Source organism: Arachis hypogaea, chromosome 15, assembly GCF_003086295.3.
Source record: "Arachis hypogaea cultivar Tifrunner chromosome 15, arahy.Tifrunner.gnm2.J5K5, whole genome shotgun sequence".
In the NCBI taxonomy this organism is placed as follows: domain Eukaryota; kingdom Viridiplantae; phylum Streptophyta; class Magnoliopsida; order Fabales; family Fabaceae; genus Arachis; species Arachis hypogaea.
This window is the reverse complement of record NC_092050.1, coordinates 17,637,484-17,660,689: the sequence shown is the minus strand read 5'-3', so window position 1 is coordinate 17,660,689 and position 23,206 is coordinate 17,637,484. Positions and strand designations below refer to the sequence as shown.

At 36.2% G+C, this 23,206-nt stretch overlaps 4 protein-coding genes across 4 annotated transcripts; 1 reads left to right on the top strand and 3 right to left on the bottom strand.

The window, feature by feature from the left end:
* Window positions 1-6,104: 6,104 nt before the first annotated feature.
* On the top strand, window positions 6,105-7,040 carry LOC112749755 (uncharacterized). The gene has a single exon (XM_025798118.3). The coding sequence runs from the start codon at window positions 6,192-6,194 to the stop codon at window positions 6,816-6,818; it is 627 nt and encodes a 208-aa protein (XP_025653903.1). The 5' UTR covers window positions 6,105-6,191; the 3' UTR covers window positions 6,819-7,040.
* A 3,496-nt stretch (window positions 7,041-10,536) lies between these two features.
* LOC112749753 (butanoate--CoA ligase AAE1) lies at window positions 10,537-13,622 on the bottom strand. The gene is made up of 2 exons (XM_025798115.3): window positions 12,510-13,622; window positions 10,537-12,094 (listed from the first exon to the last, which is right to left on the bottom strand). Exons 1-2 carry the CDS (start codon window positions 12,705-12,707, stop codon window positions 10,622-10,624), a joined length of 1,671 nt encoding a protein of 556 aa, XP_025653900.1. The 5' UTR covers window positions 12,708-13,622; the 3' UTR covers window positions 10,537-10,621.
* Window positions 13,623-13,648: 26 nt separating this feature from the next.
* On the bottom strand, window positions 13,649-15,906 carry LOC112748015 (pentatricopeptide repeat-containing protein At4g20770-like). Its single transcript, XM_029292903.1, has 4 exons — window positions 15,825-15,906; window positions 14,952-15,100; window positions 13,991-14,322; window positions 13,649-13,898 (listed from the first exon to the last, which is right to left on the bottom strand). Exons 1-4 carry the CDS (start codon window positions 15,904-15,906, stop codon window positions 13,649-13,651), a joined length of 813 nt encoding a protein of 270 aa, XP_029148736.1.
* LOC112749754 (11-beta-hydroxysteroid dehydrogenase B-like) lies at window positions 15,702-18,098 on the bottom strand. Its single transcript, XM_025798116.2, has 6 exons — window positions 17,671-18,098; window positions 17,372-17,564; window positions 17,014-17,099; window positions 16,794-16,925; window positions 16,527-16,691; window positions 15,702-16,391 (listed from the first exon to the last, which is right to left on the bottom strand). Exons 1-6 carry the CDS (start codon window positions 18,037-18,039, stop codon window positions 16,089-16,091), a joined length of 1,248 nt encoding a protein of 415 aa, XP_025653901.1. The 5' UTR covers window positions 18,040-18,098; the 3' UTR covers window positions 15,702-16,088.
* Between the last annotated feature and the right edge of the window lie 5,108 nt (window positions 18,099-23,206).

Here is a 23,206-nt window from a genome sequence, read left to right as displayed (position 1 = left end):
TAATATATCAATACATAATTAAATAATCACAATTTAGCTCATCATTTTATTTAATACGCCCCAAATTCTCAAAGTACAATGGTAATACGGCAAGTAAAATTAAACCATATATATATATATATATATATATATATATATATATTAGATTATAATATTATTAATTAACTAATCAATTTGAATTAATTTAAATAAATATTAAAAATTTAAATATTATTTTTTATATGTAACAATTTATTAATTAATTACAAATTTTTAAATAAAATCGGATCTATAACGGATGAATTTTGATGAGTTGAATTGAAATTTAATAAGACTTTACATCCAAGCAAAATACTTAACCAAGTATAACTAAGATGCTATAACAACTTTTCAAATCACACACTTCTTCTCCATCTCCTTCTCCTTCTCCTTCTCCTTCTCCTTCTCCTTCGTTATCATCAATAATATCAACATTTTACGAACATCTTTATTAGTTCATCAACATTTTACAAACATTTTATTAGTTCTGATTTTTTCTGCTGGCATCATTAAATAATTTCGGTTTATTTCTTAATTTATTTCGGTTCATTTGTATCGTTGTGTGTTAATTGAGGTTTACTTGATACTGCTGATAAGTATTGACCAAATTTTTTATTCTTTAAGTAATTTCGATGTATTTTGTTAATGATTGAGTTTTTTTTAGCAAAAAAGAATGAAATTATTTATTATCACTTTATTTAATTGTATTAGATTTCATTCCATTCCATTCCATTTGTATTCAAAGTCATTCCAACCATTAGGACAAATTATTCATCGACAACACATCTGGACTGAAAATGAACCGAAAATATTATTAAAGAGAAACCATTGTATAATACCAAATGAACCGAACATTTGTCCATTATATAAATTCAAATTCAGAACCATCTGCGTCTAGAATGAACTGAAAATATTATCAAAACGAAACTATTGTATAATACCAAATAAACCGAACATTTGTCCATTATATAAATTCAAATTCAGAAACACCTGCGTCTAGAATAAACCGAAAATATTATCAAAGTGGAACCACTGTATAATACCAAATGAACCGAACATTATCCATTATATAAATTCAAATTCAAGGCGAAGAAGAAGACGCTCCATGCGTACACGAGCGTGAGAAGAAGAAGAAGAAGAAGAAGAAGAAGAAGAAGAAGAAGAAGAAGAAGAAGAAACTCTATATGCATAAATGAGCGTAAAAAAAGAAAAATACATTTATAATCACACTCTTTTAATGAGAGTAGTTTTTGTTGGTATTGAAGCTATTTAAATAAAAAAATATTTAGATGTGAACAACCTGATTAAAATTTATCTTAGAAGGAAAAAAATATTAATTAACTGGTGTCATAATATTTGGATTATTTTTCAGACAAGGAAGTCGTGAGACGACCAGCGTGATGGTAGGGCACGTTTATATTAATATTACTAATTAAGACAAGACATTAAACACATTTTCTTATATTATATAATAAATCCATGAAAGATATACCATGAGATTGAGTGACGTAAAATTTTGATTTATAACGTCACAGGTGACGTAACATGATATCTATCTCCACTCGCAGCCCATACCTCACCGACCAGGAAAGAGAACACAATGGATTAATCGCAATTTGATATTACTAAAACTCATTACTGAGCGCGCGTGATGTTCACCTGCAAGGCCTCCGAGTCACGAAGAGTTTGGAATTCTACATTCCCTTTCAGACCATACTGCCACCAAGTCACGACTCACGAGGTCCCATGACTAAAACCTCCTCCTCTCGTTTCAATTTAAATTAGTATTTAAAAAATGCTAATTAATATTTTAAAAATAAAAGCATTCACTCACCTTAAAATTTCATGAAACATGTATTAAGAAAATAAAAACTAAAAAATCAGCAACTCCGCTAGGTGACCAACAGTCTGTAGCTAATTAGTAATTTTTTATTTTTTGATTTTTTTTTAGAAAAAACATAAATTCAAACTATCATAAAAAATTTAAAATTTAATGAAAAAACATCTAAAATATAAAAAACTTTAAAATTATTTTTAAATTTTTAAATTCTAAAATTATTTTAAAAACTATTCTAAAAAATTTTAATAAAAAAATTGAAACTAACAAAAAAAACATCTAAAAACCTAACAAAAAGGAAATATTTAAATTTATTTTAAAATTTTCAAAAGCTAACAAAACAAAATATCCAAAAAATATTGTAAAAAAATATTCGAAAATTAAGTAAGAAACATCTAAAACTATTAAAATAATCATCCAAAATCCAAAAAAAAAAACCTCTAAAACATAAAAAAAAATAAACATTTAAAAATTAGGAAAAAAAACATAAAGAAAAGAAGTATTTGAAATTTAGTAAAAAAAAACAATCTAAAAATAATAAAAAGAATCGTCCAAGAAAAAGCAACGCTGCCAGATCACGGTATCTGGATGTGGCGGGGCACCACAACGTCCTTCCGCTGCTAGTCGCGGTGGCGTGCGGCAATAGCAGCAACCTTCTTTCTCGTTGATGCAGCAACAACATCGGCGTGCAATGACCCTCGGCGATTGGACGTGCGGCGATTGGCTTTGGAAGAGAAGGAAGCGGTGTGCGACTAACGAATAAAGGAGCGCGACATGTAGCTATTGGAGAGGGGCGCAGTGTGCTGCGGTAGGAGAAAAGAGCGCATGTGGCTATGGAAGGGAGGAGCGGCATGCGGCCGTAGGGAGGAGAGAGGGACAAGGGTAATAAAATTGAAAGAGTGCATAAAGAGTAGGTAAAGATAAAGAACACTTTGTTATGTATTTCTTAATCAACGATAGTTTGTTTCTTGATCTTCCAAGAGACTAAAGAATTACCTAAAAAGAAACAATAGCCTGTTAAAGATCGCTGAGTGTTAGGACATTCGACCCAATCAGAGTCATTGAAGGCGAGAAGCTGAATTTCTGTTTCTCTTGGAAAAAAGAGTCCTTTATCAGGTTTAGTTTTCAAATATCGTACACATGCTTAGCAGCTTGAAGATGAAATTCAGTAGGAGATGTCATAAATTGACTTAATTGTTGAGTGGCATACATGATGTCTAGTTGAGTAGTGGTAAGGTAGATAAGACGCCCAACCAAATAACGATACACAGAAGGGTCAGATAGCAAGGGACTTTTGTCTTGATATAATCTTGTGGTACTATCCATTAGAATAGAGGCAGGTTTAGCACTTAATAAACCAGAATCTTCCAAAAGATCAAGACAATATGTTCTCTGAGATAAGCCAATTTCTTTTGCTAATTGAACTACTTCAATAACCAGAAAATATTTAATGGACCCAAGTCTTTAATTCGGAAGTGTTGGTGCAAAATAGATTTAATGGCAGCAAGTTCAGAAATAGAATTACTAGTGAGAACTAGTTTATAGAAATTTGACCACCAGTAAATTTAACAAATAGACTATAATCAGATAAGGTCTGCTGATATCCATGAGATAGCAAAAGATGAGAAAGGTTGTCATACTACATACGACTAGATTGTTGTAAACCATACAATGACTTTAGTAACTTGCATCATTGATTTGGCCAAGGAGATGTAAACCCGGGTGGCAGAGTCATGTAAACATCTTCAAAAAGATCCCCATGTAAGAAAGCATTATTTACATCTAACTGATGTATGGGCCAATGCTTCATAAACGCCAATGACAAAACTAATATGATGGTGGCAGGCTTGAATAGAAGAGAAGGTTTCCAAGAAATCAACACATTCAGTCTGTGTGAATCCTTTAACCACAAGGCGAGCCTTATATCGATCAACTGAACCATCAGACTTGTGTTTGATACGATAGACCCATTTACAGCCAACCGGCTTAACACCTGTAGGACAATCAACAAGACGCCAAATTTTGTTCAACTCAAGAGTATCCAACGCATCTTTCAGAGCACTACGTCAATTAGGGTGTTGATTGGCATCTTTAAAGAACTTTGGCTCAACGTCAGAATGTAGAGATAAAAGAAACCTTTTATGTGAAGATGAAAGAGAAGAAAAAGGCATGACTGAAGATAAAAGATACATGCACTTTGAGGGAGATTGATTTGTAGAGGTGAGAGAGGAATTGCACAAGTAATTAGAGAGATATGTTGGAGGTCGATGAGGTCGGTCGGAATGACGAGGATGGAGTTGCTCAGGCGGTGAGGATGGTGACGGAGGATGAGGAGGTGATGATGGACTAGTGTCTAGTGCGAAAGGAGAGGAGGGTTTGGACCTTGAAAGAGATTCGATTGTCATGGGTTCATGTTAGTTAGGACACGACAGTGAGGAATGAGAGGTTGTTGGAGAAAATGAAGAATTAGATGGAGTTGGGTCAATGGGTATGGGTGAGGGTTCAATTGGAAGGGTTGGTATTTTTGGGTTATGTGTATTAACAGAAAAATTGTTTGGTCCAGAATTTGTTGTTGAGTTGGAAAAAGAAATTGGGTCATTTATGTGGATCAAAGGAAAGACTAATTCATAAAATATAATATTTCAAAAAATTTTAATATTTTTTTCATCCAAAAGATAAATGATATATTCTTTAAAATCATTTTGAAAACCAATGAAAATACCCTTTTTGGCTCTTGGATCAAATTATGATCTATTTGTCATTAGGGTAGAAACAAAACATAAACATCCAAAAACTTTAAAACCATGATAATTTGGTGGATGATTAAATAAAATCTCAAGTGGTATTTGAAAATTAATTAGCGATGATGGAACTCTATTAAGCAAATAAACAGCATGTTTAACAGCATAAGACCAAAAAGATAATGGCAAATTAGATTGAAACATAAGAGTACGAGTTATATTTTAAATATGTTGATACTTTTGTTCTATCCGTCCATTTTATTGAGGAGTTTCAACACAACTACGTTGATGAATAATGCCTTTTGAAGCATAAAAAAATCATGTAAAATAAATTCTGATCTATTATCAGAACGGACTAAAGTTTTGATTTTAGAGTTGAATTGTATTTTAACTAAAGCAATAAAATTCTTTACATGATTTTGCACTTTTTGTTTTGATTTTAACAAAACAACCCATGTAAAGCGACTAAAATCATTGATAGTTAAAAAATATTTATGATTATAAAGATACAATTAAATATATATAGAGTACGAAAGATAAAAGCAAAGATAAGATAAGAAGGTAATATAAAGATAAGATAAGATGATAAAGGCTAAAATTATAATAGAATTTATGTATTCTATTGGGTTGAATTTGTGAATCGTAAAACTGTTTTATTGTTATTATGGGCTAAAATAGAAAAATGATTTAATAAAAAATTTGTGTGATTGTTTTTTTATAATAAATAAAATTGAGTGTGCGAATGAAATTAAGTTAATTTTTTAGATTTTTTTTTAATTTTTTTTAGTTGACCATATCAATAATTAATTTCTATACTTTTTCAAAATTTAGTAATAAGAGTAATCTTAACTATCTCTTAAAACATACTTGAGATGTGATGGTAAATATTTATAATCAATTTTCATTTGTATGAGTTATTAATTCTTAAAGCATAGATTTAATATAAGAACGATAGCATATACTTAAGGGAACACGAAGCTAATAAGAAAGAAAAAAAAATGTTTGATGCATATCAAAATTACCAGCTAGGATGAATATTACTAGTGCTAGCTAGGTTAGCTACTGTGGTTGCCATGCTGTCATTTCCATTGGCTACCAATAACCCAAACTTCGATCTCCATTCTCCAACTTGCAGGACTTTAAGGGAACACGAAACTAGTAAGAAAGGGAAAAAAAAATGTTTGACGCATATCAAAATTTAACTATTAAATTAATTATTATATATGATTTTTAATGTATAATAAATACGTATGAAAATAATTGTACTAATTTAGTATTAGATTAATGTTGTGTATATTACATTTACTTGTTATATTTTAATAATATATGGGTTAACTTGATGTTAATTTTTATTTTATATTTTTTTTAACTTTGATTAAAAAAATAATAAACTTATATAATAGCGTTGTAAAAAGTAGTTAATAATATAAACTTTGACTTTGAAAATATTGACTTTGCAATATTGAATATTAAATGCCTCGTAAATTCTTGCAAGGCCCTTTGACTCTGAAAATCTTCAAAACCTTTATAAAGGACTTTTGTGGTCACAAGGCTTCTCCATGTTCTAAAGACACAAAAACAGAGTCATCATAATCATGAGTCGCAGTTCGTGGTTGCATGTAAATAACTCTGCATCATCATCATCAACCACTAACAATAATAAGAAGCTCAAGGGTGTTAGGCGTCGAAAGTGGGGCAAGTGGGTTTCGGAGATTCGTGTTCCGGGCACCCAAGAGCGTCTCTGGTTGGGAACCTACGCCACGCCGGAAGCAGCTGCGGTGGCTCACGACGTCGCCGTTTATTGCCTGAAGAAACCTTCTTCATTGGAGAAGCTTAACTTCCCTGACACCTTGTCTTCTTATCATCACTGTCTTCAGCAGAGAGAGGATTTGTCACCAAGGTCCGTTCAGAAGGTCGCTTCAGATGTTGCCATGGATGTTGATGCGCGCAACATTAATGGGAGATCAACAACGCTCACTACCACCACCAGTACTGTTGCAGTAACAGAAACTAGTAGTGGTAGTTATTGTTCCGACGTGTTACCTGAAACTGGCGCAGGTATGAACAGTTATGATGTTGGATTTGGAGGAGATTCTTGGTGGCAAGGTTTGGGTGATGGTAATGGTGAAACAACTTTCCAAGAAAGTAGTAGTGAAGATCATCATCATGGTGGTGGACAAGGAGATCAGCCATTGAGCATTTCTGTTGAAGATTATCTTTAGTTTCATCATCTCCTTCTTTGTTTTTGATAGGACTTTAGGTCACGGCTATATTAGATCTATATCAAATATTAATATAAAATATATATTAAAATATAAATATATATCAAAAATAAATTAAATTACACGTATATTTATACACAAATATGTTAATAACTGATTTTAATGTATAAATAACATTTTCTTAATTAATTACCAAGAAATAGATTCATCTGTCTTATTTGAGATTGGTAGCTCCTCTTTTCATTTTTTATTTTAACATAGTTCAAAGTCGAGATAATAAAAAAAATACAAATATTATTTGTATTTAAAGAATTAATAATTAAATTAGTGGTTATATATATATATATTTTATTTGTGTTATTTTATATATTTTATATTTTAATATATATTTTGTATAAATAATTACTTTATTTATTTATTAATTTTAATATATATATATATATATATATTTAAAAAAATGTAATTTAACATTTAAGATGTATGATTATTTAATATTAATATACTATAACTGGTACATGTCACGTGTATAAATTAGTTGTTAGGTGAAAAAGAAGTTCAAAATAATTAGTAGAAGAAAAGAAAATGTTTGATGTTGTACATGGAGCTCTGATCTTTTTACTAATGCTGCCAATGTTATGAGAAGATTTTGTCTTATGTAAGGTCTACCTTATCCATTCTGTCAAACAAGAAAAATGTTTGAATTGGTCAGCATTTGATGAATGAATTCGGTTTCACACGTCACTGGTAAAACCACTGAAACTCGAGTGGCTCCACCGTTCTTTAATTCTCAACCACGAACGCGCATTTAAGTAATTAAGTATTGTTTTTGTTATTATATTTAATCATTAATTCAATTTTTTTAATTTAATAATTTAATAATATATAATTTAATAATTTAATAATATATTTTTAGTTTATATTTTTAAATATTAATAATTAATTATTAACTAAAAATAATATATTTTGCTAATAAATAATGGCCAACATATTTCGACTCAATTTTTTAGTGAAAATTATTCTTAGTCATAGAAAAACGGCATGTTTTAATTCAATATGAATTTGATTTTTTTAATTGCAGAAACCAAATTTTAGGCTTAGATTTGAAATTAGACAAAATTTCAATTAAAATTTAAGAGTAAGATTTTTGAAGTGAGAAGTTCAGATTTTGAGGATACATAAATTAAAAATTTGATTTGTGGATGATTAATTTTTTTTATTTTTATTGTAAGACAAATCTGTGAGTCAAATTTGCAAATAAAAAAATTTAAATTCAAAATTAAGAAATATACGAGTCAAATTTATAAAATTTAAGAAATCGACCTTCCGATTTCACGTGAACGAAAACTAACCTTTCAATTTTTTCGAATGTAACCTTTACCACCGGATGAAATACACCAACTTTTAATAAGAATGCAAAACACAATTATCTCTCTAATATTAAAATTAAAAAGTGACATATTTCTTCCTTAACAATAATGTCTAGAAGCTGATTTCCATTCTGAACATAATAATAAGAGTTGACCTAAAATTCCATTGATTAATTAAAAAAATGTGATTTAATATATGTAATTTCATCCACTAGTAGTCCACCATGGATCTGCGTCTGTCATTGTTTACAAGTCAATTTATAATAATGGTCTATTGAAACTACTAAAACTACACTTCTTCAGAACAGAGTATAATACGTGTTTTGCGGGGCGGCATTTATTACTTATTAGAACGAATTGTTCTAAACAAAATCGAATTGAAAAATGATAGTATCCTCTAGCTGGAAAACTGCAAATATTTCTGTCCGGAACTCAGCATTAAATGAATCCTGTACACAATACAATAACATTAAATTGAGCACTTGAATATTTATGTTTTATAACAAGTCATTAATACTTTGCATAAAAAGCAAGTTCAAACAACTAGTAGAAAATAATATAGCTAGGAAGCCAAGCTATTCCAACAGATGGACGTTTGAACTTTGAAGACTTTTGTGTGTGTCTGGTTTGTGGTTGGCATCTGTTAATGTAAGTTAAAGTTAGCTTTAAATGAATACAATTGTACATACATAGTATTTGGTTAATTCAACATGCATTAAATTTTATTCTAAATATATTTTTGGTGAAAGTAATAATTTTTTGAGACTTGCTACACATACAAATTTTTTTGATATACAAGTCAGCCTAAGTGCAACAAAAACAACTCTCAATTTAAAGAGCGTGTAAACACACTTCCTCAACTTTGAATAGCGCAAAATGAGAAACGGTTCTTTTTCAATGTTTGTATTTCACGTTCTTTTTCCTGCTCTTTTTCTTCTCTTTCTTCTTTACGGTCCTTCTCATTTTTCTTCGTATTCCTTATTCTTCTTCTTCGCGTTTTCATCCTCATCATGGTTCTTTTTATTGTTGTTATTGTTGCTGCATTTTTTTCCTCCTCCTCCTCTTTCTATTGATTTTGCAACATTATGTATTTTTTCTTCTTTGTTTGATTTTTTCTCGCAAGAAGAATTATAAGAAAACGGAATAAGAAGATGAGGAAGAAGAAGCAGTAGAAGATGAGAAGGAGGAAGATGAAGAGTTTTGAATTATGCAGAACTTATGAGAATAAAAATACACTTAAATATTTTCGTGTTACACTCAAATTTGCTGCAAATACAGAAAAATGTTTCATCTAATGCTGCATTTTTTTTTCTTATTTCTTTCTTTCTTTTAGTTAAATGAATATAAATTCATCATCTTCCAAATAATTTTACAGCATTACGTGTTTCTTCTTCTTCTTTGTTTGATTTTTTTGTTTTTATTATTGTTAAGAGAGTAAAATAAAAAAAAACTTGATAAGGTAAAAAAAAAAGAAAAGATAAATAAGAAAAAAGCACCAAAAGATGAGAAGGAGAAAGAGGAAGAGGAAGAGTTTTGAATTATGCAGAACTTATCGGAATAAAAATACACCTAAATATTTTCGTGTTACACCCAAATTTGCTGTAAATACAGAAAAATGTTTCCTCTAATGCTACATTTTTTTCTTTTGAATTGAACCATACCTCAGCCACTTGATTGGATTCAAAACAATAATCAATTTTGTTCTGGTCCAATTGACAATCTGAACCTGAATTATTCATTATCTTCAACAACGAGATAACTGATGATGGAGGAAAAAGAGAAAAAGAAAGGAGGAGAAAACATTCCAATGAAAAAAAGAAGGAGAAAGAGGAGGAGGAAGAGGTGGTGTTGATGATGACGATAATGAAGAAGAAAAATAACGAAGAAGAAGAAGGAGAACGTGCAGTAACAAGAAGAAGAAGAACGTGTAGCAATCGTACGAAACGCGTGAATATAAATAACTTGTAAAGACTTATATGAAAAAAAACGCTTGTATGTAAAGAATAATTCTAATTTTTTACTTCTTCATGTGTGAGAATTACGTTAAAATAGTAATAGGATGTCAATTACCTATTACAACCTTTTATTTTGAAAAGTAATATGCTAGTCTTAAGTTTTTACTTTTATTTTAGTAATTTTGTATTTCAATAAATTCTGAATAACATCATCCAAACAAATTTTATTTTTTCATAATTATGTTTGACAAAAGATTTTCAAATACAAATTACATTATTATTGATCCAATTTTAATCAAAGTTAATTTTAAAATAGCACATTCATAAATGAGAATACTCATTTGCAAACCTTAATCCAAACACACTTAGTTAATAGACAGATTTTGGCACAGATGATGATCAAACTTGCACCATTTATTTCAAGCACCTGTCATTGGAAAACAATGCATCCAAACTGAATATTGATTAGTATGATTTACATTTACAAGCGACTAATCTTGTTCTTAGACAAGCTTCCCATGGCCTTTGCTTTCTCTCTGAGAATGAACTTCTGTGTTTTGCCAGTTGAAGTCTTTGGCAGCTCAGAAAACACCAGAGTTCTTGGAGCCATATAATGCGGCAAACGGTTCCTACAGAACTGTATTATCTCCTCTGCTGTGGCACTCTTACCCTCCTTCAGCTTCACAAATGCACATGGTGTCTCTCCCCAATAATCATCCGGTCTCCCAACAACCGCCGCCTCAAGAACTGCCGGATGACTATAAATCACACCCTCCAACTCAATGGTGCTAATGTTTTCTCCACCAGAGATGATAATGTCCTTCGACCGGTCCTTTAGTTCTATGTAGCCGTCAGGATGCTTCACTCCCAAGTCACCACTCCTAAGCCATCCCCCTTTGAATGTATCTTGGGTCGCTTTCAGATCCTTTAGATATCCATTCATCACGGTGTTTCCCCTGAACATCACCTCACCCATTGTTTTTCCGTCGGCCGGCACACTCTTCATTGTGACTGGATCTTTTATATCAATTTCTTCCATTCCAAGGTGAGTCACTCCTTGGCGGGCCTTCATTTTCGCTTGTATATCTCGGGGAAGGCTATCCCATTCTGGTTTCCAAGAGCAAATTGTCCCCGGACCATAAGTTTCTGTCAAGCCATATGAGTGAGTCACAATGAATCCTAGTTCTTCCATCCTGAAGAGCACATCCGGGGGTGGCGGGGCAGCACCAGTCATCACTGCCACCTTCCTTGGAAGTGGCTTCCGGACTTCACTTGACGAATTTATTATCATATTCAATACTGTTGGTGCTCCCCCAGTGTGTGTCACCTTGTACCTAAAAATGCTGTCAAATATTCCTTTAGCAGTTACATTTCTTAGGCAGACATTCGTGCCGCCCTGAGCAGCAATTCCCCAAGGGAGGCACCATCCATTGCAATGGAACATCGGAACGCACCACAAATATACCGGCATAGACCCCATCTCGTTCAGAAGGACTGTAGCCAGAGAATTGAGATATGCACCTCTATGACTATAGATTACCCCTTTAGGACTTGATGTGGTCCCAGAAGTGTAATTGAGTGAGATTGGATCACATTCATTCTTTGGCCTCCTCACCTCGAATTCAAGACTTCCTTTAGCTATAAGATCCTCATATATCAATGTTCCGGGAGGGGGTGAAATGTTGGCCGTGTCCGGTGAAGCCTGACCACACTCCAAAATTAAGACCAAAAGTGGAAGCTTGGTGTTTGATTTTGCCATGATTTGCAGTGCCCCTCTAGCAATATCAAGAAGTTGGTAGTCCACAAACAAGAGTTTGGCTTCAGAATGTTTCAATAACAATGCAACCATTGCAGAATCATGGCGTGTATTTAGAGTGCAGAGAATTGCCCCTGACATTGGAACACCAAAATGTAGCTCATACATAGCTGGGATATTAGGGGCCAACACAGCAACCTGCTCAATCAAATATTTAATAACTAGTAACCATCACCATGGGATTTAACACTTATCTACAAGTGCTTACAAGTTTAAAATTTTACTATTGAACTCTTTTGAGATGAACTCTCCAATCTGGTTTTGATTAACATGAAGATAACTAACTCCATTAGAAGAAAATCTTCTTCATCTTCTTTGTAATTTTAATTTTAAAGTTTTACTTGTAAAAAAGGGAGTATCTCTTAATTTTAATTTGGTGAGGTACTATTTTCATCCTATTTTTAACTTTTCGGTCAATTATTTCTTTTCTCCTAAAAACAAAAATACTCAGTTTAAATTAGTAGAACCGAATATATGAATAAAACAGAAGCAGCACATGAAGGGTGTGATATGTATACACGAAATTGACGAAGTATGAAAGAAAGTGACAAACCACGTGACCAGGAGAAATAGCGAGGTTGGCGATGGAAGAAGCGAGTCTGAGGCAGCGCTGATGAGTGAGAGACCAGGTGTAGGTGACGTCACCGAAGACGACAGAGGTGCTGTCGCGGTACACGACGGCAGAGCGCTCCAAGAAGCTGATCGGAGTCAACGGAACATAGTTGGCGGAGCATCGGATACTGCCCTCCATCGTCACCCTCTCCAGTCTCCTCTTACTTTTTGCAAAGTTAATCTTATCTTATGATGTATTATAAATATAAATATAAATGGTGTCAAACTGTTAAAGACTAAAGAGCCTTCTTAATTCTAAGACAAATATAGATAGTTAGAGATATAAATGGTTCACCAAGAGAAGACGCAATGTGTCAGCATCATGAGTCATGTCTTAAAATAGAAAATTTTAGTAAAAAAATTTAAGTTCTTTAAATTATCGGGTAGAAAAAGAAAAATCAAACATTTTTACTGATACCATAACAATCATGTAGCTAACTAGCTAAGTCTTATTTATTATGTGTACGAGGACAATATCTTCATTTTAAAGTTGGTCAATTTTAATTTATCCACAGTTACAATTGGTGCAAGAATTATAATCAATCACTAGAGTGCTACAAAGCAGAGAGAGACGGTGACCAATTTGCTCATGTGTTGTCCTTTTTCCTGGCTTGACAAATTGAATTTCGTAGCCATCTGAAACATGTCTTCCAGAAATCAATGAGTTGTTTTCCAATAAGGTGGAAGGTTAATAGACTATATAATATTCTGAATATCATTCTTGTGCTCACTCCAGCTATAACCAAGATCCTTGCGGACCCTATTGTCACTCATTAGATCTCTGACAGCCCTTGCATCCTCCCATCTTCCCAAAGAAGAGTACATGTTTGCTAGAAGCACATAAAATGCCGAATTTAGAGAAAGAGCTTCTCGGCTGCTCTTTTTGCTAAGCTCAAGTTAGTGTGAGTGCGGCATGAGTTCAGCACCACTTCCCAAACAACTGGATCATCCTTGCATGGCATGATATCTAGGATCACTTCTACTTCCTGGAATCGCCCTGCACGAGAGACAATCTATGATGCAAGTGTAATGATCTGACTTTGGCACCACCCCAAATCTTTGCTGCATTGAATTGAATATCTAAACTCCTTCATCAATCAATGCAGAGTGGCTACAACCAGTTAAGACAGCAACAAAAGTAATATCATCTGATTTTTCACCAGATGTGATCATGTCCTTGTAGTGGGAAACAGCTTCATCACGATATCCATTCTCTGCATAACTGTGTATCATTTCGTTCCAGGTAACCGTGTTTTTACCTGGCATCATATCGAAAAAGTATCTGGCTTGATCCACATTCCCACATTTACAATACATTTCTATAAGAGTACTGCCAACAAATATGTCATCATCATAACCATCTTTTACGATCTGAGCCTGGCGTCCCTAGGATAACGAAAAGAGTTTTGCGCAAGAGCTCACAATGGTAGCAAAGGAAAACTCTGAAGGATAGAAGCTGCATTGGCGCATCTGCTTGAAGAAAGAGAAAGCTTCGTTTTGTCCAGATAATTTATTGAGAAACCTGCTATCATTGAGTTCCAACAAACATCTACTTCAGACAGTTTACTGAATATATTCTTTGAAGACTCCATTTTTCCACATTTTGAATACATATTAACAAGACCACTGGAAACATACTCATCCTTGTCAAACCTGAACTTCTGAGAGGCTTCATGGACCTGTTTTCTAGTCTCAAGGAGTCCCAATTCAGCATATGAACTAAGAATAACTGCTAATGTAGTCCGATCAGGATGCTAACATTGGAACTGCATTTTTCTAAACATCTTTAGCGCCTCTTCATGATCTGCATTCTAGCTATAGACTGAGAGTATAGCATTCTGAACTCTAACTCGGGCATGGCATGCTATCAAATATATCATGCCCGGTTTCAACATCCCCAGACTTGACACATGCTGCTAGCATATTGAATTATTGATATAAGTAACATCATCCGGTTCATATCCACAGCACTGCATTCTCTGGAGATACCCATAGCTATCTCACCGTTGCATTTGTTGCCATACCCAGCTATCATCACATTCCAAGAAACAACACTATGCCGAATTCATATTGGCGAAAACCTTTTGGGGATATCCATGTCCCCTATTTTCGCACATATCCAGCGTTGAGTTGCTTAAATGGATGTCTCCTTCAAATCCCAGTTTAATTGAGAGTGCATGTGTGCACTTGTTTTCCATAACTCTGATTGCATAGACCAATATCCCTTTCATCAAATCCTCCTTTCGCGCACACGCCCAATATGCTGGACAAGGATACAGAATCAACATGAACCCTTTTTTGCAGCATGAGCCTAAATATCTCCAAAAGCTTCCTTGACTTTATTCATCTGTGATAATCCACCCATCATTGTAGTAAAGGTAACCTCATTAGGCTCATCAATGTCATCAAAAACACGAATTACATCCCCAGAAAAGGTCGCACCTACATACATGGACAAAAGAACATTAACTACATAAATGAGACCGTCAAGACCAAGCTTGATCACAACCCCATGATTTTTCCTACCGCATCCTGCATCCAAAAGAGCACCACAAGCACTAAAAACATTATATGGGAAGGTTTAACACCTTGTTACTTAATCAAATCATAGGTATCCAATGCTTGTCGTTCATAGCCAGCACGTAGCATTGTCCTGATCATGGTGTTCAAGGAGATGGTGTTCCTTTCAGGCATTTGCAGGAACAAACGACACGCGTCTTGCAAGTTGCGGTTTTTGCAGTATGCAGCTAAGATGTCATTCTAAGAGAAGATGTTCTTTTGAGGCATTTTCGCGAACACTTGATGTGCAGAGACGATGTCATCGCTGTTGGAGTACAATTGGACGAGGTTCTTGGAGAGAAAAGTGTCGGAGAAACAGCCCAGTCGGAGGATTCGCGGGTGAAGAACCTTGCCGGGCACCACTCAAGTAGCTTTGCCAAATAAAAACTCTTGCTTTCCATTAAAAACTTGCTTCACTTCGAAGTTTAAACTTCCCAAGTCAGATTATATAATCTATTTTTTAGCAGCACTGAAAATTTTAAAAAGGGCTCTCTTTGTTGCAAATCAAACATTTTTTGTAATAAATTTTATTAGCTTTATAATTATTAATTCAACTTAAATGTACACAAAAATATACACACACAAAATCAACTATTCATATAAAATATATATTAAAAATAAATTAAACAAAATATGTATATTTATACAAATATATAGATAATGACAGATTTGGTGACCACTTTCATGAAAAGCTCACCGCATTTTAAGTCTCTAAGGCAGGAAATTCCATTTTGGTGAGACAGTGTTTTCAAGATATTTGATTCATACGACAGATGCATTACCAGAGAGATTTATTTTCGTAGTTTCTACATAAAGAGATGATAGGTCTGAGACTACATGACATAATAATAGGTCCACAAAAACAAGCTTCCAACAAGAATTCAAGAATACAAGTTAAACCACAGCTTCCTTGCTTCCTTCATTGCTTGGAGGGGATGGGATCCCTTTGATTGAATCCATTTTAACTCAACTGGCCGCCGCCGGAGAAGCTATAGGGAGCGAGGAGGGCGGTTCTCGGGGATGGTGCCTCCAACATGGGCCTTCCTTCAAGAGATCTGCCGGTGCCTACATAGGATGAAGTCCTTTTGGTGCCTTGTGGTGCAATCAAGAGCCTAAATGCCCAGTTTAGAACATTTGGAGCAAACACCCTGTATAGTAGAAACACATCATACCAACTTGGATACTTCACATATGCATCTCCTCTACATGCCCCCGCCACCATCAACCGCGCAAACTCCTCTACCGGTCCGCCTATCACATTCATCTATCATCAATCAACAACAATTCAAGATGAGTAATGATTACAAGTCCTAATTCATCCTCTAATTCTCTTTCTCTTTCGCATCTAAATAAACGTGAAATTAGTTAAGATGGTAAATGCTAGTGCGCGAGGGCTTACCTCTCTTTCTTCTTTCCACTGCATCTCGGCGCCTTCCTCTAGCATGAACTTTCCACTTGTCATCTCACTTCCAATCCAACCATGAGTTGCTATAGTTACTCCAACTTCATCTCTCAATTCAAATCTGAGAGTCTCATAGAAGTTCACTAATGCTGCCTTTGCAGCCTATTACCACCAAGTAACACACACAAAATACAGAACGAATCAATTGACAACAAATCATTAAAACACAGAACGTCGATGTCAATTAAATTGATAAATTCTTACAGCATATAAACTCATCCTTGGCAAAGGTAACCAACTCTCAACCGATGCATTGATAATCACGCGACCGTTGGTTCGATGAAGGTAAGGAAGAGCCACAAGTGTTGGATAAATATTCCCCCAGAAATTAATATCCTGAAAAATTAAAGTATCAAATTTTAAGAAAAATTGGAAGTCTTAATGCTGCGAATTGGAAATAAATTATTCTTATTTTATTTATTACCAAGAGAACAGGGAAAACTGATGTGTCTGTAACTTCTTCAAAGTAGAATGTGTGTCCCAAACTTACTGTATTTACAAGATGATCAACTGCAACATCAACGCCATGGAAACATAAATGAACAAGTTATTGGTTAGAAACGAGTAGTATTATCTAAATCATTTTTCATTAACAATAATGTAAGCTCAGTTGTAATTAATTTTGTAGTAGGAGTACATACATAAGGTATAACACTTAACAAACATTTTTTATTGGTGTGTACTCGTTAGGTACTTGTACTACAAAACCATTACTTCAATTATTGCTAATGGAAAATAATGATCTAGATAACAAGTAATGAAGTAGATACATTCATACATACCACGGCCATAGAAATTGATGGTTTCATTGACGAATCGGCGGCACTCATCTTCTTTAACAACATCAGCTGCGACAATCATGACATGCCTTGCGCCCATTCTTCTGGCGTTCTCCGCAATCCCTCTTAATCTGTGCTCTCTTCGTGCCACCAGCACTAAACATGCTCTCCTCAATGCATACTCATATGCTATTTGCTACAAATTCATTATTCCAATTTCCAAATCATTATATAACTGTCACGAAATAGAAGTTCTGATACCATGTCATGAAACAAAGAAGAAAGAAAGAGAGTGAACTTGCCTCTCCGATGCCGGAAGAAGCACCGGTGATGATGACGACCTTGCCATCCATGTTGTCGCCGTAGACGGTGTTGTAGAGCCACTCGCAGGCATGGAGGAAACAGAGTGCAGGCCATGAGAAAGCCAGCGTGATCAAACTGGCAGGAGGGACAAACAAGTTGAGCACACTGTTTATCAAATCCATCATGATGAGTGATAGAACAAAGATGATGAATGAAAAAAAGAAGAGAAGAAGCAAGGGAGGAATATAAAGTGGGTAAAATGTGTATGTTGAAACATGCAAATGGAGAGTGTGCTGAGAACACACGTGGATTTGGAGAGAGCTTGTATTGTGACGGATGGAATTCAATAGTGTGAGTGCATCAGACATATCATCATCATCGTCATCATATCACAAATTCTTTTATTTCTTCTATTCTAGGAAATGCACTGCTGCCGTTTCCCTTCTCACTTCACAAACATGAGGACATATCTGTAATTTAAATTTTTTTATATAAAAATAATAATTAAAATCTATTTCATAATTTAATATATTTATTTAATGGTAGAGATTTATGTTTAGTTGTTTTCACCTAAAATTGATAACTAAAAATGATTAGATTATTTATTCACTTTACATAAAAATAACTTAAAAATATTATTTGTATACTAAAATTAGCCATTAAATGATTAAAATTAGCTATTAATATATTTATGTATAAATACATATGTAATTTAATTTATTTTTAATGTATATTTATATTTTAATATGTTTTTTATATTAATGATTGATTTAGATAGTTAATTTTAATATACACTTAACACAGTCGTGTGTGTGTGTTCGGTAAGTTGGGTACCGGACGATTCGGGATGACTGATTGGGTGTGAAAGTGAGTCTCTGTCTCAGTTTGGGTCCTGAGAACGAACAATGTGAGCGACCGGCCTCCCGGATTCTTCTCGAGTTGAGGGGGTGCCACCTGCAAGGACACTCCGACGCTCAAGTCAATGGGTGTGCAAGTGGCGGAGAGAAAACGTTGTGGTGACGTAGCTCTGGGGAGGGGTAAGACCCTCCCCTTATATACCTTGTCAGTGTGTGGGTCCCACGAGGGGAGGTCTCCTTCCTGGAAGCTTCGCTTCCCATAGCTGTCACGTAGCTGTCAACCAGGACGCGTGTCTGGGTCGTTGGCCCGGCGGGTTACATATTCTGAGCCAACCGTGCAGATCGGTTTACCCATGACCGGGCGGCAATTTCGCTCAGCTGGGCTGGGCCGTAACAGTGCCCCTAACGCGCCAGCTGCTGTCGCGAGCACCGTTGATGGCGCGTTCCTTTTTCCCTCACAAAGTCGTCGTTTCGTCGGTCCCCTGTGGTGAGAACGCGCTTTCTGTGCGCGTGCAGACCTGTTCGTTGTTGGGGTGCACCCTTTGTCACCTCGTTTATCGCGCCGAGTATTTAATGCTCTTAATGGCAATTCAAAATCCCGCGGGAGAAGACCATTATGCCCCTGTCCTTTGCGCTTCTCAGAGTTGGTTTTTCTTGCGGTTTTCGTTCGGTTTCATTTCAGTTCTGCTACATTTCCTTTGCTTTCTCCTTTTTCTCTCGAGAATCTTCATCGCACACCTCTGTTTCATCTTGCTCCTCATCAAGTCCTCGATCTCTTTCCATTATTATCCTTATCCTGGTAAGCTTCCTATTCTTTTTCTTAATATTGGTGTTTATCCTTCTAGCTTTGCATGCGCGTTTGTACTGTTGGTATGAACTGCCTGATGTGAACTGCGTATTCGCCTGTGTTTTAGCATTAGGTAGATGCTGTAGGGGGGTTACCATTCTAGGATTTTGTTTTTCTTGACTTTATTTTGATGGTTATAGTTAATGGATAGGCAAATTGTAGTTGCTGGTAGTGCTGTAGTTTTCTAGTAGTACTTCCGACCTCCCGGCCTTATAGACTGATTTTGAGTGGTACCCCCACTGTAGGTATGGCTCAGCGTCCTGTCGTAAGGGTCGTGAGGCCGGCTCCGTACGACCGATATGCCTGGGTAACATCGGATGTAAAGGAGACCCGAACCAAATACCCCTGGAGGAACTGGAGGAGTTTCGACAGGCTGGCTACCTTTGTGGAGGTACCGACGAGGAAGCTAATTACGCAGTCTTTGTTCCTGCCGACAACGAGTGAATATATGAACTAAACCTGCACTCTCCTCAGGTCGCTGACTGGATGTGGTTGTATAAGGCCATGTTCACTCGTTTGGGAGTCCGCCTTTCCTTCTCTCCTTTTCAAATGGCGCTGCTCAATCGATGTGCTGTAGCGCCGTCCCAATTGCATCCGAACAGCTGGGCTTCCATCCGCTGTTTTGAGATAGTGTGTGAATATCTGGAGCTGCTGGTGTCGGTTGAAGTGTTTCTTTTTCTTTTTACTTTAACAAATCCTTCTAAGGAGGGGAGGGCTAAAAAGGGCTACATGTCCTTCCAGGTGGCCCAGGGTCGGTGGATCTTCGGCGTGTTTGAAGATTCGTATCACGATTTTAAGGATAAGTACTTCAAGGTCCGCCCGGCCGAAGGTCGGCATCCTTTTTGGTTGACTCTAGAGGGGGAACGTCGCATACCGACGTACTGGAGCTTTGGGGTAGGGACTAACGCCTTTACTAAGATAACGTATAAAGGGTTGTCCCCCGAGAACAAGAGGGTTGCCGACGTCTTGTTGGCTATTTTCGGGAGAAATCTTGTTAACCCTCATCTTCTTATGGGTGACCGGGATATGGCCAGGAGTTATATCCGTGAGTAGTCGTTTAGTGACTTGTTTTTACTTGCATGTTGTTTTGGTTTACCTGCCCATTTTGACGGTTGAATGTTTTCCGTGTTTTACTGTAGTGTCAATGTCTGCCGAGGTGACCAGACTTGAGGGTTTGTTCAATACCTTCTTGGCAGGTAGTGATGACGACTCTGCTACCCCCGCTCAGGAGACCCCGGCTGACGACGTCATTGAGCCTGAGGTCCAGTCCCAGCCTGCCCAGGGGGAGGGGACCGGGGCCAACGCCTCTTTGGGTCCTCAGCTGGAGGCGGGGGATGGCTCGGGGTCCCGACCTGAGGGGGCCGAGGAGGAAGGAGAGAATCCAAAGAAAAGGAAATCACCTGCTAGTGCTGAATTTAAAATAATTGAGGAGCCAAGGAAAAAGAGATCGTCTTCTAGCCCGGAGGGGGTTCTCACCGTTATGGAGAAGAACTTCGATGCCGGGAGCTTTATTGATTCCCAATTACTCCCCGGCACGGAGGACTTCTTCTATGGTGGGGACTTCTCTGCCCAGGCGAGGTGGATGTACCGTACTCTGCTCAGGGGGGCCGCCATAGCTAGGAAGGCTGAATCTGCTTTGGCGGGGTCCCGATCTCTTGAGATGAAGCTTAATTCTTCGGTTAAGGCTAACGTCAAATACAAAGAGGAAGTGAAATTGCTCTGGGAGCAGCTCGCAGCTGCCGAGGAGAGGGCCAAGTTGGCCGAAGAGAAGGCCAAGGTTGTTGGCGACAAGTTGCAGACCGCGAAGGAGAAACTGAAGACATCTGACGCTGCCGTGGTTCATCTTACTGACCGGGAGCTTACATTGGAGGGTCAACTTAACGCCTCTCAAGGTCGGGTGGCCGAATTGGAGAAAGAGCGTGACGTTGCTCTTTCCTCGGTCAAGACGGCTCAAGCTGAGACTGCTGAGTTTAAGAAGAAGTATAAAGAGACCGTCAAGCAGGGCAAGAATGCCATCCTGATGACCAAGGAGGCTCTCAAAGCTCAAGTGAAGCTGCTGTCTCCCGACTTCGACACCTCGACTGTTGGCGTTTTCAAGACCATCAAGGATGGCAAGATCGTCGATATTCCGAAGAAGTGACTCCTCTTTGCAACTTGTGTTTTTGTAACTTGTAATGTTTATTACCTTTTGTACTGTTCGAACTTGTTTGCCGCCTGACCGGCATGTGACAAACCATTTTTTCCCGCCTTGTCGGCGTTTACTCTTCTTTTTTGCTCTTTACCGTGTTGTTGATATTAACTATTGTTTATGACTGCTTTACCGTGTAGTTGGTAATTAGCGAAGCCAGGTGATGAGTCCATATTTGTTAGTATATTTTGGTTTGAATTGAACGGATTTCATCACATAAATCCACATTTATTCATCCAAATAGCATGCTTTTGAGTTTTCTTCTTAAATTGTGTTTAAATGTGAAAACATGCTCTTTTGTGCTTAGTTCTAGTTAATTTTATTCACTTTAATTCCATTTGGTGCCTTGATGTATTTGTTAAGTAATTTCAGGTTTTCAAGACAAGCATGGGTTGGATAAGTGAGGAGAGGAGCATGCAAAAGGGAAGAAACCATGAAGAAATGAGATTTGGAAAGCTGCCAGCCCTGACCTCTCTGTACTAAATTGGTCATAACTTGAGCTACAGATGTCCAAATGAAGCGGTTCCAGCGGCATTGAAAAGATAATGTCCGGGGCTTTGATTTGATATATAATTTGCTATAGTGGACATAAGTCTACCTGTGCGAACGCACACAACTTGTGCATACGCACAGGTCAGAAAACAACAAGTGTGCGGACGCACACATCTGTGCGTCCGCACAGGTCCCTGCACGTGAGCTCATTAATTGGAAACCGCTAGGAGCAATTTCTGGACCCTCAAAACCCATTCCAACTCAGTTTTTGAAGCTATTTAAGGCCAAAGTGAAGAGGAATGAAGGGGGGCAATTAGGTTTAGGTTTTCTATGTTTTTGCTTTAGTTCTCTAGAGAGAGAAGCTCCCCCCTCTCTCTAGAATTAGGATTTTTAGCTTAGTTTCTATTTAATTTCAGCACTTTAATTCTTGTTTTAATGTAGTTTCCTTTATGTTTTTATGTTTTCTTGTCTTTATCTTCTTCATCTCTTTTGTTCTTTTCTTTTTTATGGCAATTTTCATGTTATGAACACCTTTGTTATTTTAATTCTAATTAATGCAAATTTATGTTTCCATGTCATTTATTGCTTTCTTTAGTTGTCGTTGTCACTTTCTTGATTTGGTAGTCTTAGAATTTATTTTATTGTATTTTAATATTATTTTATTCTCATGCACACCAAGTGTTTGATAAAATGCTTGGCTTAGTTTTTACTTAGTTTTTCTACACTCTTGGCTTGGAATTGTTGACTTTGGTATCCCTTGAGTCATTGATGTCCATTCTTGTTTGATATATTAGAGTAAGTTAGTTGATTTGGTTTTCCTTGACTCTATGTGACCCCTTAGTGTTGACATAGGACTTAGGGATTGAAATTAACTATGCCTATTTGACTTATCTTCGATGTAAGGTTGACTAAGCAGGATTAACTCTTCATAATCATCATATGTTTGTGGTCAATGACTAGGATAGGTAGCCTTAGTCCTCAATTACTTGCCAAGAGGTTTCTTGCATTTTAAGTTTCCTTTACTTGCACTTTAATTTTACTTGCTTTGACTTTTATTGCTTTTGACTTTTAATTTCTTGCATGTTAAGTTTTCTCACTCTTGGTTGAGAAATTGGATGTTTGGGTGGAATTGAGTTGTGGACGTCCATTCC